We start from the raw sequence: 14,404 nt of genomic DNA, 5'->3' as shown, positions 1-14,404 counted from the left end.
ACTTCTTCTTGGCGCGTTGGGTGGGGTGCGTTGGTCTGCTTTGTCCTCGAGTCTTGGTCTTGTTGTAGAGGTCTCCGGCATCGGTTGTGACGTGGCCTGGTTGCTATGTGGCTTGCCTCATTGCCTTTGGCATGAGGTTGGCCTAGGTATAGCATGTATCATAGTTAGCGTGGTGGGTGTGTGGGTCGATATGGATGCTAATCTTTGTGATTGGCATGGAAATGGCCGAAAGGCGTTGTATCCGGCTTCATTGCCGCTCCTTCTTTAATATATGATAAACATGCTTATGCGTATTCGAGAAAAAAATGTTACTGATGTATAAAAGAACTATATGATGTTTATGGAAAGAGTAGGCAGAAAAATACAACTTTAAAAAATTATAATTATATAACTGGAAAATGTTAAAACATGTATATATAAAATGGCCCTGATGGATAAAAATGTACAATGTGTATGAAAATAGGTAGAGACAGAAAAATATAAATTTTCAAAAATGTTGATCATGTATTTGAAAACTATAAATATGTATGTAAAAATATTACTGATATATACGAAAAATGTTGAATATGTATGTAAAAAGTTGACATCAAATATATGTTTCAGAAAATGTTAACCATGTGTTTGAAAACATATTCAAGCGTGTATAGGAAAAATGTTTCAGATGTATATGAAAAATGTTTCATATATTTGGAAAAAAATTTAAACAGGTATAAAAAATATTCATGTTCTATGCGAAAAGAAAAAAACAATGAAAACCAATGAAATTAGTGCAAGAAGAATGAAACATAGTGAAAACAGAGAAAGAAACAAAGAAATAAAGAAAACGGAAGGAAAACGGTAAACAAACGAAAAAACCATTGAAATGGAGAAAGAAACAAAGAAAACCTAAGAAACACAAAGAAAAGAAAAAAAAACCAGTGAAACCCCAGAAAAACAAGAAATTAGAGAGGCCAACTTTAGCCTTTTTGACACCAAACGTGATTCTACTATAAGCTGCTTATTAATATAAAAACTAGCAAAGCCGATATTACTGAAAATCTTATAAAAACAAGTTTTTGATAAATACATCCCAAATATCGCTATCAAAACAAGCATGCTCAAATTTGTGTCACTAACATGAACTCACTACTCAAATTTGCCCCTAATTTCGAAGCATGCTCAAATTTGCCCCTCTGCCACTAGTTTCATTTATAAGAATGCCCTTATGTGCCGTTATCGTCAAGTCAAAGAGCTTTAACCTTTTCTGGGCGTTTGCTGGACAATTTTGCCCCTCTCTTCATGTGATACTTACAAGTGGGACCCATTGAAGAAAAATAAAAATAAAAACCCTATCTACCTTCTCACTCACTTGTGGGCCCACTGAAGAATAAAAGCAAAAAAACCTCTCTCTTACTTACCTGTGGACCCCACATGTAAGTGTCTAGTTATTTTTCTAAAATGATTTCCCAGTTTTGTTAACTCTTAAGGCCCACGGATTAGTCTCATTAATAAGCATATTGTTAATACTAGGTAGGATTAGGGCTAAACTAATTAATGCGACCCACATGTCATGGGAAGCTCACTATCCTAATCAACCCACCGGCGAGCCACGGCAGAGGGCATGGAGCTCTGTCTGGCGACCAAAATGGCTGGTAATTTTGTCCTACGCACGCCTGGGCTCACTCCGCGTCGAATGGAAGTGGCAGGGCAAGCGGGGACGGCTGGAGTGTCGGCTATGGTCGAGACTAGCGGCGGCCCCGTTCGAAGCTTGGTAGTAGAGGGGCTAGAAGGCACGGGGAAGAGGGGATAGAGGTGCATCGGAATCAGGGGATCACCGCGAGTATTCCATAGTGGAAGAAGGGGCTGGCAAGGGCCGATAGTGGCTGAACTCGTCTGCGACCGCTGGAGCGAGGCGTCGTGGGGAGGGGGCTGGATAAAGAGGAGCTCATCAATGAGGTGTCTGGAAAATCCACTACAGCGAATGGATCTCTATGACAGTAAGGGAGCGGGGGGATCTCGGACAACGGCAAATCAAAGATGACGGCCGGCTAACAGATGTGGCGGAGATGGCGTTGGTTGCGGAATTGCAGGGCACCCGAGGTCACTATCATCGGCGTGGTGATTCTTAGCTTGATGGCGGGGCTCGGAGACATGATGGTTGGGCTTCTCAGCGACATTGGCCACGGGAACCGTGGCTCGAGTGAGCACGCGGGTAACGTTCCCTCGGCCTCGGCAGAGGAAGGAGATGACCAGCCAATGGGCTAGGTTGGTTGGGCCGTCCTGGGCCAAACGGTAAGCGCGCCCTCTCTCCTCTCTTTTTCAATTTTTGTTTTCTTTTTTTCCATGGGCAAAAATGTCCAGCAAACGCCTAGAAAATGTTCAAGGCCCTTTGACTGGACGGTAACGGCACGAAGGGGCATTTTCATAAGTGCATCTAACGACAGGGGGGCAAGTTAGAGCATGCTTCGAAATTAAGGGCAAATCTGAGTAGTGGGTTTGAGTTAGGGACAAAAATGTGAATGTCCGTATAATTTTTTTTACTGATGTATAAAAAAAGTTGTACAATGTTTACGGAAAGAGTAGGCACAAAAATATAACTTTAAAATTATATTTATATAATTGGGAAATGTTAAACATGTATATATAAAATGGCCCTGATGGATAAAAAATGTACAATGTGTATGAAAATAGGTAGAGATAGAAAAATATAAATTTTAAAAAATGTTGATCATGCATTTGGAAAACTTTAAATATGTATGTAAAAAAATTCCATATATATACAAAAAATGTTGAATATGTATGTAAAAAGTTGACATCAAAATATACGTTTCAAAAAATGTTAACCATGTATTTAAAAACATATTCAAGCGTGTATGAGAAAAATGTTTCAGATGTATATGAATTTTTTCATATATTTGAAAAAATGTTAAACGGGTATAGAAAATATTCATGTTCTATACGAAAAGAGAAAAAACTAAGAAAATAAAAAAAATGAAGACCAATGAAACTAGTGCAGAAGAATGAACGCGGTGAAAACCGAGGAAGAAAAGAAATAAATGAAAACCAAAACAGAAATAAAAATCGGAAGGAAAATAGTAAACAAACGAAAAAAACATTGAAAATGGAGAAACAAAAAAAGCAAAACGTAAGAAAACAAAGAAAAGGAGAGAAAAGAAAAAACAAATCAATGAAACCTGAGAAAGGAGCGAATAAGATCAACGAAAAACAAAGAAAGCACAAAAACAAATAAACACAAAAACAAAGAAAACAAAGAAAACACAAAACCAAAGAAAATCATGAAACAACAAAATAAAGGAAACAGAGGAAAACCAGACTAAAACCAACGAACAACTCACAGAAAACGGGCCAACCAGAAACGACAGAAGAGGGGATTCTTTCGTGCGAGAGCTACTTCCATGTCACGAGAGCTATGTCTCGCATTAAGCAGGACCGAAGGTTCTCTCCCGTCGAGCGAGAACAGTATCGGGCAGGCCCATATAGCGTGCACATACTTAAAAAATCAGGAATAAATGGGGGCACCAAGGGATCGATCCTAGCCACTCGGCTCGCCGTTCGTTTCGTGATTAGCTAGTTGGGTGCGGCTTACTTTAGGCGGAACAAGATATTTTTCACTGGTTTTTCCGGGGGTTTTTTTCATTCCTTTTTGCATTTGTTTCTTCATTTTTTTTTTCATATTTTCTTCGATTTATTTTGTTTCTTTTGGGGTTTTCAATTTTTTTTGGCTTCCTTTTGTTTTTCATTCTACATTTTTTGTATATGTCAACAACATTTTTCTAATACACATTTAACATTTTTCTATACAAATTTAACATGTTTAATACATGGTCTACTTTTCTTAATACATATTTTTAACATTTTTCAAATGCTTGATTAACATTTTTCAAATGCTTGATTAACATTTTTCAAATACAAGACTAACAATTATCTGAATACTTGATCAACATGTTTCCTATACATACTTTTAAACGTTTTCCAAACGCTTGATTAACAGTTTTCAACTAAAAAGATTTAACATTTTTCTATACACATTCAACACTTTTCAAATGCTTGATTAACATTATTCAAACACTTGTTCAATGTTTCTTTTCAAATGCTTGATTCACATTTTTATATACACGATCAAAAAATTCATCATTTTTTAATACATCATCAACATTATTTCTATACACGTTTTTGACATTTCCTAAATGCTTGTTTAACAATTTTAAATCTTGTTCAACATTTTTACAAAGTCTTGGTTAACATTTTTATATACATGATTAAATATATTTTTTCATGTGTAATACATTATCAACATTTTTCTATACACATTCAACATTTTTCGAATGCTTGATTAACATTTTTCAAATACATGTTCAACATTTTTTGAATACTTAATTAAAAAATTGCAAATACTTGATCATGATTTTTCAAATGCTTGTTTGCCATTTTTCAAATATTTGTTCAACATTTTCGAATGCTTGATTAATATTTTTGTCAAATACTTGTTCAACATTTTTCTCATATTTATTTAAAATTTTCTAAATGCTTTATTTACAGCATAAACAAGAATATTTTATATTATAAACAAAAATAAAAGATTTAAGAAAAAATAAAAAGAAAAAGAAAGTAGGCTGTGGGCTCCCGTGCTCGTGGGCCAGCCCACCTCGCTCGCCCCTTCAGCGAGTCGGAAATATGGGGCATATGGGGCGGGCCGGGCTGGCCCAGGTTGCCAGGTCTGTGGGCACCGTGTAAGGCCCGTGTCCTCGTACGTCCTGACGTCCCCCTTCCTTGCCAACTGAAACCCTTGATGCCGAACTGCTCCATGTCTCAGTACATCCGGTGTAGCACGGCTATCTCCCCCAACGCAACCCCTCCCACAAACTTCCGGCTCTTCCTCTGCACCGCCTTCATCGCCCTTGCGTCGCGCTCGCGGCGGTGCAGGCCGTGGCGTACAGGGGAAGGGGGCAGCGAGCCCGAGTGCACCCGCGGCAGGCGTTGAGCCCCACGAGGAAGTCGAGCACATGCCCGTTCCCTTGAGGCGCCGTGGGCGCCATGGGAGAAGAAGAGAGAGGCGATCGTGGGGCTAGGTGAGAGGGGAGGTCGCGGAGGTGCGGGCGCGCGGCGGCGGGTAGGAAGGCGCGCGATTTGTTCGGGATTAGGACTCAAAGAAAGGAAATAGATCTGCTGAACTGCTGAAGGATGGACACTGCGGAAGAGAAAAACCGGTGGCAGAGTGCACGAGAAAAAAAAAGGGTAGGAAGGGATATGCATCGATGGTAGTGGTGGAAGCAACAACCAAACTTTCGTCACATACTTCATTTCTTCTTACTGATATTTTGCCGGGATTTACACCATATGAACTCGAGCTCATGCAAACAAATGCAAGTACAAGCACGTACATGGACGGAACAAAAATAAATGTTTGACACAATACAACAATACACGATGATTCTTGAAATGCTCTTATGGCAATAAATATCAGAGCCCCGGCTGTTCGTAAGAACGGCGTATTAGAATTTGATACAAGATACTTGAGCTCGGTGTTCTTAGGCGATATATATAGCAGACTAGCAGAGCTCCTGCTGCTTCTTTCCTGAGGAGGCTATTCTTAGGCAATAAACCGAGTCGGCTATTGCAAGCATGAACATTGGCTGCAGGTTCTGAACGTCTGGATGCAGATGTAGACTGTGCCTACGTATATATATACCCTCCCCTTCCCAGAACGTTCTCACAGCCTCATTCTTTTCCCGACTCTTGGCCCGACCAGTTGTCCCCTTTCTTCTGTGGATCTCTCTTTAATCTCGCCTATGAACAGAAGAACAACAAGAATATAAAGTAATTTAACCAATGTATGAAGACTAACTGTGAATGAACAATTGATATGTTTACTATGTTCATCCATCAATACTGAAACTTTCTTCTTCTTCTTCTTCTTCTTTTTTTCAAAAAAAAAAAAAACTGAAACTTTAGTTGCATTAGAGAAAATACTGGAGCTTCAGCATTCTCAAACTAACCTCAGTTTGGGTGAGCTCAGCCACCTTCATAATACGGATGCTCTGCACACACAAAAAAAAAAAGCAGCTCTCAAACATTTTTGTATATATACGTGCACCATTCATTAACATTGCAAATGAAATTGTTAATTTTTTTAGAAAAGGAGGACGACCCCGGCCTTTGCATCTGGACGATGCATACGGCCATTTTATTAATTATTGACACAAGACCTTACAGAGTCATACAATAATAAGCCTAAAGCCATCAAACTAAGCAATATCTGTCGCTATCCCTATCCAGTTGATGTAGGGGCGCTGAAAATCTTGGCCTAATACCAACCAGACCTCGCAGCCAAACCTAACATCTAAGACTTGAGGTCCCAACTAGGACGCCTGCCGGGTATGGGCACCCATCAGTCTGGTGTGCTTCTCAACCAGGACGCCTGCCGGGTATGAGGCCACCGCAGCTACCTGCCACCAATCCATCGTCAGAGCTGTACTGCTGCATCAACCTTGCCCGGTCTAACTGCCGCCGACGCCACCACGACGCCAGGCAGCGTCACCCTCCTGTGCGAGTCCTTCGCCGCTCATCAGGCGCCAAGTCTCCACTGCGCCACGCCGCCGAGATCCGCCGTCATCAATGGAGCAGAGGAAACACCGCTCCTCCTCTTGTCCCCTCCAACCAGCACTTGCTCCAAAACGATGCCCCCATGAGGGAGAACGATACCGAAGGCACCGTCATCGTCCGATCCGGTATACCCAGATCTAGGGTTTCCCTCGGAACTTCCCGATCAGGTTGATGTGACCTGCAACGACGATGCCTCCAGAAGGGAACGACGTCTGAGACGCCGCCATCGTCCGCCAAGACCGCAGTCAGGCGCGATTTTCACCGGAAGCCACGTCTTCCCGACCTCGTGGCTGGCTGGAACCGAGCGGAACCTCGCCACGAAGACGTATGTCGCCGTCGGTACTCCGGCGGAGATCCGGCATCTCCTCACCGGTCCCTCCATGCGCCGCCGATCGGCGGAAGGCCTCCCCGCGACGGATCCAAACGGGGCGTTGGATCCGCAGTGACCGCCATCACCATCACGACCAGGACAGCGCACCCCGCCGGATGGGGCGCTGCCACCGCCGCCGTCCATGCAGGGCCGCCGCTCCGCTGACGATGGTGCTCCGGCCCCCGCCGCACAGCCCGGATTCGCCGTCCTAGCCGCCGTCGTTGGATCGCACGAGAGGAGCCGCCCCCGCCGCCTCAGATGGGATCCGCCGCATCCACCCGCCCAGAAACCTTCGGCACCGGGCCCGCCGCCACCGCGGCCCACGCCGGCGGCAGCGGCGGCAGGAAGGGGCGGCAAGAAGGTGCTGGCGGCGCTAGGTGAACTTCAAATGTACGCTAGAATGTTCTGGAGATAAAAAAAACTAGCTGACCTTAACAGCTGCCAATACTTCTGTAACAATTTCCTCGAAGCGGGTTAGCTCAGCGATGCTCATCTCTTTAACATCTAGTTCCAAGGCCCTGAAATTAGACAGTGTGTGTAATGCGAAATATATAATCTTAGGCACAGCGTCGATCAGTGTATGGATGTGTGATGGATGAGTAATTACATTTGAGCGAAGCTATTTAGTTCAGATACTGACTCCGGAGCTGACTGCTCGTTCAGATCAAGCTGTCCAAAAAATCGAAAGAACCGGTTAGTAACTTGCTACAGAAACCAAGCATGAATAAATCCATTGCAACAGTACAGGTATGAGGTTGGAACTAAATCTCCGATGCATGCTTACCAACTTTACCAGCATTAATTCTCTACCGCAGCTGGTTATATACCTAAATAGCCAACAAAATGGACCTATGGAAGATTGAATTCAAACCCGAAAATTTGAACGCAAGCTGTTTACTTCGAGATTGCTATCAATCGCTGATAAATGTCATCTCCATCATACACTTTTTATTTCTACAGTCGTGTTTCCTTTGTCAAGTGCTTAATTGAAGCTAGAAACAGGATCTAGGATTAAAACAGGAAGCCCATTCTCCTGGGACGATACTTGGCTTAAAAGAGAAACTTTTATGTGACGTCTTCCTTGTCAAATATCTGTATTGACTGTTTCTTTCTTTACACCTGGGTTTAGTTTCACTTTGGAAGATGGTCATCTGCTACCAACAACTTAACTATTGGAGAATGATTGGGAGAGGCTGTTCTTGGTCTGAAAACCATTCCTTAGAATTAGAATAGTATCATTTGGGCCCTAAACAAAACAGTGTTTTTACCACTAAGAGCATCTCTAGCGGATTCCTTATATCTTAACTCCTTATATGCCTCTGTATACTTAACTCCTTCAGAATTTGCTCCGCTAAAGGTTGCGGAACCTAGCTGAACCCCTATATTTAACTCCCTAAAAAAATTGACAAATTCTTCCAGCCTTTATCACATACATTTCAAAGAATTGCACAATAATTCATCAAGCATTCGAACGATTCAAATTCACGTACACGACAAATCGACCATATAAACATGCATATAGTTCATATCATCAAGAAATTCAAATTAAAACATGCACAAAGTTCATCCAAAAGGCACCACATCGGTCAAGTTTGATCCAAAATCACCACAACATTGCATGTCTTATGTCGTGGATTCAGCCCTACCAAAGGCATGTTTCGGCTGAACGTTCAAAGCACTCTCGTGCTCATCATCTCCAAAGAAAACATCACCACCCCCACGGCCACCACCATCATCACCTCCATAGACACCACCATCACCCCCATGGCCACCATCATCACCCCCACGAGAGGCCTGCGATTGTGCTATGATCTCTAAACGAGTGAGTTCCCAATACTTCCTTGCCGTGGCATCCATCGCGTTAGGGTCCATGAACATGATAACCCTCTCTTCGGCCTTCTTATCTTTTGCAAGCCTTTCCTCCTTGAGTGCAATCCTACACTCCTCCTTCACCTTCCTCTCTTCGGCCACCAACTTGGACCTCCACTTCTCGTCCTCCAAGCACTTGAGCTCATTCCGCTTCGTCGTCCTGTCTTCTTTGCGTTTGGCTGCCAGTGCTTTCTTGCTCTCAATCATAGCATCAAGATCCTCTTTGTAGGCGTCGACGCCTCCATGCTTCTTCCTCTCTTTTGCAATCTTGTTAATTACCGTCCTGCCTCCTGAAAGGGTGTTCATCCTCCTCGTCATCAGCTTCGACGGATATGGTAATCCATGGCCTCTTCGGCATGGTCTCAAAGTTCCTCCGGATTCATTTCTCATTGCCAACTAGTTCTTGTCATGGTGCAATGTGAAGGGCTTGCCACCATTCTTCTTGTTGTGTTGTTTGTATAGGTCTCTGATGATAGGCCCATACTCCATGATTGGCACCCCACTCAATGATCCATGGTTGACTTGATCAATACACCCGGACGATCGGGTATTGCTGTTGGACGGTGCCCCGACGGTATCCAAGAGAGCCTTGAGTGCAGTTGGACCGTACGGTGATGGCGTTGGAGTAGTAATCTTCAATCCTAGTCCCGGTGGCAAGGCGCCGGTGGTCGCGATCCCATCTACAAGTACGGAGGAGGCAGCGGCCTCCTTCTGCGTTCCAATAAGGCTACCCTCCGCTCGGATGCTCAGATGGCGATGTGGTCCTGTGCTACTAGGACGTTCTCGTAATATGTCCGAGGGTCTTGGGCCTTCATATCCCCAGCAACGACGAGTACGTTTTGCTGACCAATTCCGCCCCACAGACGAGGATGAAGGAGCAGGAGGACAATGTGCGATTGCCGGAGTGTCCCGGATTGGGATTTTCGCAGTGCCGATGACCTTCCTCACCCGCCAATCTTCTTCAAACTTATGATAATGACCTTCGCCGTACTAAGCCTTTCGTGTCTCCTAGCACTTGTAGCAGTTTGATTGTCTGTTTTTGCGGGCATGGTCGATACTGGTGTAGCGCCTCACGTCGAGACCGTGCTACACATGTAGCTGCTAGTATGGTGGAAAGTGGTGGCGACAACACATGATGATTTCGATTTGGTCATGCTTCTTGAGTACCCAGTCTCAAGCTTCGAGGTGAAAACCCTAGATGTGACCGTAGTTGGTTATACCTGGCAATGGTGGTGTTTTCTCGTCATTACCTTGTTGAAGGCATTGCTAAGGTTTGCTCGGACTTTATCTTCAAGGTGAAAACCCAGGATCTCATCATTGGTGGTTGGATCCAGTGACAGCGATGCTTGAGTGTCGTTCCCTTCTTGGAGGCAATGCTACTGGAGAACCTCTCTCATTGTCGTGATGTGAATAGATGATTGGTGCAGATCTGGGCGTTGTAGGAGTTTGTCGATCGTTGTTTAATCCCTGTAGAGTTTCTTTTTCTTCTTCCCCATCTGCCTAGGCATAGATTCGATCTTGTATGAATTTTTGCATTTGCATTCATGACTCCTTGTGTGTATGTGTGTGTTGGTGTTGGATATGTGGATCCTAATTATGCATAGGCCGGGTGTGTGCTTATTGTGTTTGTATCCCTTTTATGCTTCATTTTGAGTCAATAAAATTCACCCATCGTCGAAAAGAAAGGCTCAATTTGTGATTGCTCCACTGTGTTGTGTTGTGCTTATTTTATCATCTACTATAGAAAATTAGCCAAAAAGATAGGCTAAAGCGGACTAAACAAACACTAAAATAGACAAAAACTAGTTGGGAAAACGGGATTATAATCATCCATTGCAATGTCAAAAGCAGCCTAAACCTCTCTAATTGATAGATGGCTTGGAAAGGGGCTTTTTTATCTTTGTTTGCGAAAGAGGCACAGTTTATTCAGATTCCAGCGTTACAGAAACAACCGTGTGAATAGTAAAAATTACAAGAGAGCCCCTGAGGAATCTATCGTCTTCAACCTCGGGAATGAGTAGATGGCGCGTCGTCGTCTCTGCTGCTCCCTCTAGGAGCTGGTCAAACCTTCTTTCAGGCGGACGATAAGTCATCGACACTTCAGCCCCTTTGAACCTACATCCTGGAATCAAAGTCATCACTAGAATTGTAGAAGCATGCCGACTGAGGGATTCGAGCACTTCTTCCAGATCTAGATCCCTCCACCAGATAATGGAGGTCGAACATCGAGTCATGGTCGCCACCCAAACAACCACCATCACTGTCGCTCGAACCAGCGGTCTAGCACCCACTTCATCTAAATAAACTGCCCAATCCAATCGGATCCGCTGCTACCACAGCTTTATGGACCTTCTGTCATTGTTGGAAGCACCGCTGGAGTGGGGAGTGGCGGGAAGGACATTATTATGACTTTAGGGTGCCTTCGCTTAGCCACCGTAAGCAGGACACAAAATTCTACTGGGATAACAAATGTAAACAAAAACAGAACAATTCCCTCCCACTCCGGCCAGTCGCCTCTGAGGCGGGCCGCATAGTAACCCGAATCATCCTTTGTTCGCCAGTGAGCATAAAAATGTTGGGACTTTTTGTGTTAAATAGATTTGCAAAGCTAAGATTCCCATTGATTCAAATTTTCACACGAAAACTTTTCCTGAATGCTCTACTCATCAAAGACGGTTGCAAAGTAGAAATGGTTGGATCTCCCTATGTTTCTTGATGACAACCTGGAATCTTGTTACCATTTGGTTTCGACTACACCATTGCTAGGGTCTTTTTTGTGGGGAGGGGCACCTTGTTTTACACTTTCGTGATTCCTAACTATTTGGTACAATTGTTCTAGTCGATGCATGTTGAAAGTGCATCTCTATATACTCTAGTGGTTCTGTTAATTTATGACAAAACAATTGAGAGACTAATGTTTCATTGTGTTTATTCTGGTATAGCATGTGATATTATGGTTTATGATGCCTTTTTATAAGTGGAAGATCATTGATGAACCCTACCTGCAACTTTTCAACTTGATGTCTACATAAAGCTCTTAGCACGTATTTTACATGCTCTTAGTCAATCCAAGATTCACATTGAGTGTAGGACGGCCATAATGTGAAGAGAGGAAAAGGTAAAGTACTTTGGTCTTAACTCCAAGAACATATCCTAAGACACAATCCTACAAAATTCACACCTTATTCATGTTGAAGTATATATGTGGATTGCCTAGCCTTTTCCATCAGTTCGGACTTGTCTTCCCCATCACACGTGAGAGGGGATGTTACAGTATATGTGGATTGTCTAGCCCTTGCCATCAATTTGGACTTTTGGTTGCATTGGATAGTGCATGAAGCTTAACATGGTATCAGAGCTAAGGTCTTGAGTTCAAGTCCTGGCTTTCGCAATTTATTTAAAAATTGCTGCTGCCCCCCTTTGTGTCCACGTATGAGCCTCTTGAGCCATACCTCTGAGTCTATCCACATGTTGACTTTCCGCGTCACGTGTGAGAGGGGGTGTTGAAGTGTATATGTGGATTGCCTAGCCCTTTCCATCAGTTCGGACTTTTAGTTGCGTTGGCTAGTGCATGAAGCTTAACAATTCATTCTTTGTATGAGTTTCTCTTTGCCCCAGAACAAACTCAATTTGAACAGTTTGGGACCACAGTTTCTTTCATTCTATAACCGTCGAACCATTCCAACGTAACATTATACGTTTGCTATCGCACTTCCAAGCACAACATTTTTCCTCAGCGCTTCCGAGTCATTTCGGTTTGCTCCTATGCTAGTCACAATTTAGTTTCAGTGCCGCAACTCATTTTCAACTAGTACTCCTGAGTTTTGTATTACTTCTTTTCTGCAAATTCTTATTCTTAGAACTGCTTTGTTTACTATAGTACAACTGAGCGATTAATTTTATCTGGTACTTCGGAATCATTCTATCTTTGTAGAAAAGCTGCTACTTTTTTCATTCGGAACCACCACTCATTATTTCACCAGTACTCTAGAGTACTATATTTCATCTAGTTCCTAAAAATTGGCCGGTAGTCCCACAAGTTTTCTTCCGATACTTTTGAATCTAGTTACTTTTTGGGTGACGGTCAGATTTTGGATCTTCTCTATGAATATCCTCTCATACCTTTTCATGCCTCCGTCCATCCATCTCATCCACCCTTGTTCATTCCACCTCAACCATCCACTTCCTCCACTCAATCCATCTACCACATAGAGAAGCAAGATCCAAGGAAAGAAAAAAGAAATAATTAAGTGTTGGATGATTCCATTTTCATTTCTTGATTCTTTAAAGGCCAAGAAATCCCTTTACTAAATGCCTACACCTCAAGCTCATCTCCTTTCACCACAATCCTATCCTTGTGAGAAAGAGATCCTTGGATTCTTGAGAGAAGGTTTGATTGATGATCATTCAAGGAGTTCTTATCCAGTGACTTTGCTTTGCTTGTTACTCTTGGATGGTGAGTGCAACCCGGATGGCTAGGAGTCACTTGAGTTCCTATAAAGTTCTACATGTGAAGGACTAGACAGTTTGTATGGGCTCGGAGATTGCCAACTTCAGGAAGATTTACCCTTGGTGGTTATTTGGATAACCAAAATTAGCGCCTAGTTTTAATAAAATGCTCTCAGTAGGATTTTTTTAGAAAAATAGTTTTATCAATAATTTTGTAAGGAAAAAGTATGTGTATAATCTTGATTGGATGAGAATGGCTGCAAGAGATATGCTAAGGGGTTTATAGAAAACTGTTTAATTCTAGTTTTCCGATAAAGTCGTTTTTGGTTTTAGGAAAACTAAAATTTACTTATCATTCAGTTTGTTATGATAACCAAAAAAATTAGTTAGTTACAAACATATTTGTGTTTAGGCAAATCGATCAATTAAAATCTAGGTATCTAAACAACCCTTTAGTGAGGCTTCTAAGTGCAACCCATTGTGGAATAGGTTGGTTGTGCTCCGTGGACTGCTTGGTGGGCGACACAACCAGGACCCTTGTGATCCTGGAACCGTTGGTTCGAAGCCTCCATCAAGGTGGGTGTAGGACATCACCAACATCATCATGTCAACCTATGTTTGCACATTCTACCTTACTAACATACATTCATGCAGGTTGTTATATTTTTGTTTCTCTACTTATTCGACATGCTTGATTGTGTAAGGATGAACTAGCCTTTTGTGCTTAAACTATCAAATCTAAAAACCCTCTAAACCTTTGGACAGATCCCCCCAACATGTCCTTTTTCCATAGGGAGATTGCTTCTTTATGGATTGTCTATCAGTTATATGTTGGCCCATCTACAAATTACACCTAATGAAGCATTGCGTGAAATGAAAGTCATTACATCTCCACATGAGATAACTCACAGATTGCTTGTTGTTTAGTATTCGATAGGTTTGAGGAATAAAGAAGATAAATACATGTGAAGGATCATCGTAAGATGCTGATGAGATGATCTATTGTTGTTTTTACTATATGCAATGAATCATATACCTTGTTGGTGAAGCTAGTGGGATGCGGGTGATTCAAGGATATGAATCTTATGGTTGGGATGGTCAACTTGTCCCCTT

The 14,404-nt window shown here is 42.6% G+C and overlaps 1 protein-coding gene across 1 annotated transcript in view; it reads right to left on the bottom strand.

The window, feature by feature from the left end:
* Positions 1–5,388: 5,388 nt before the first annotated feature.
* Positions 5,389–14,404, bottom strand: part of LOC123169618 (MADS-box transcription factor 51) — a 30,105-nt gene continuing 21,089 nt past the window's right edge. The window contains exons 3-6 of the mRNA XM_044587489.1: positions 7,581–7,642; positions 7,404–7,491; positions 5,997–6,038; positions 5,389–5,787 (exon numbers count right to left, since the gene is read on the bottom strand). Coding sequence (XP_044443424.1) covers positions 5,719–5,787; positions 5,997–6,038; positions 7,404–7,491; positions 7,581–7,642 — 261 coding nt within the window. The 3' untranslated portion in view covers positions 5,389–5,718. The remainder of the gene's footprint in view (positions 5,788–5,996; positions 6,039–7,403; positions 7,492–7,580; positions 7,643–14,404) is intronic.

Source organism: Triticum aestivum, chromosome 7D (genome assembly GCF_018294505.1).
Source record: "Triticum aestivum cultivar Chinese Spring chromosome 7D, IWGSC CS RefSeq v2.1, whole genome shotgun sequence".
Taxonomy (NCBI): Eukaryota; Viridiplantae; Streptophyta; class Magnoliopsida; order Poales; family Poaceae; genus Triticum; species Triticum aestivum.
This window is presented reverse-complemented; position numbering and strand designations above follow the sequence as displayed.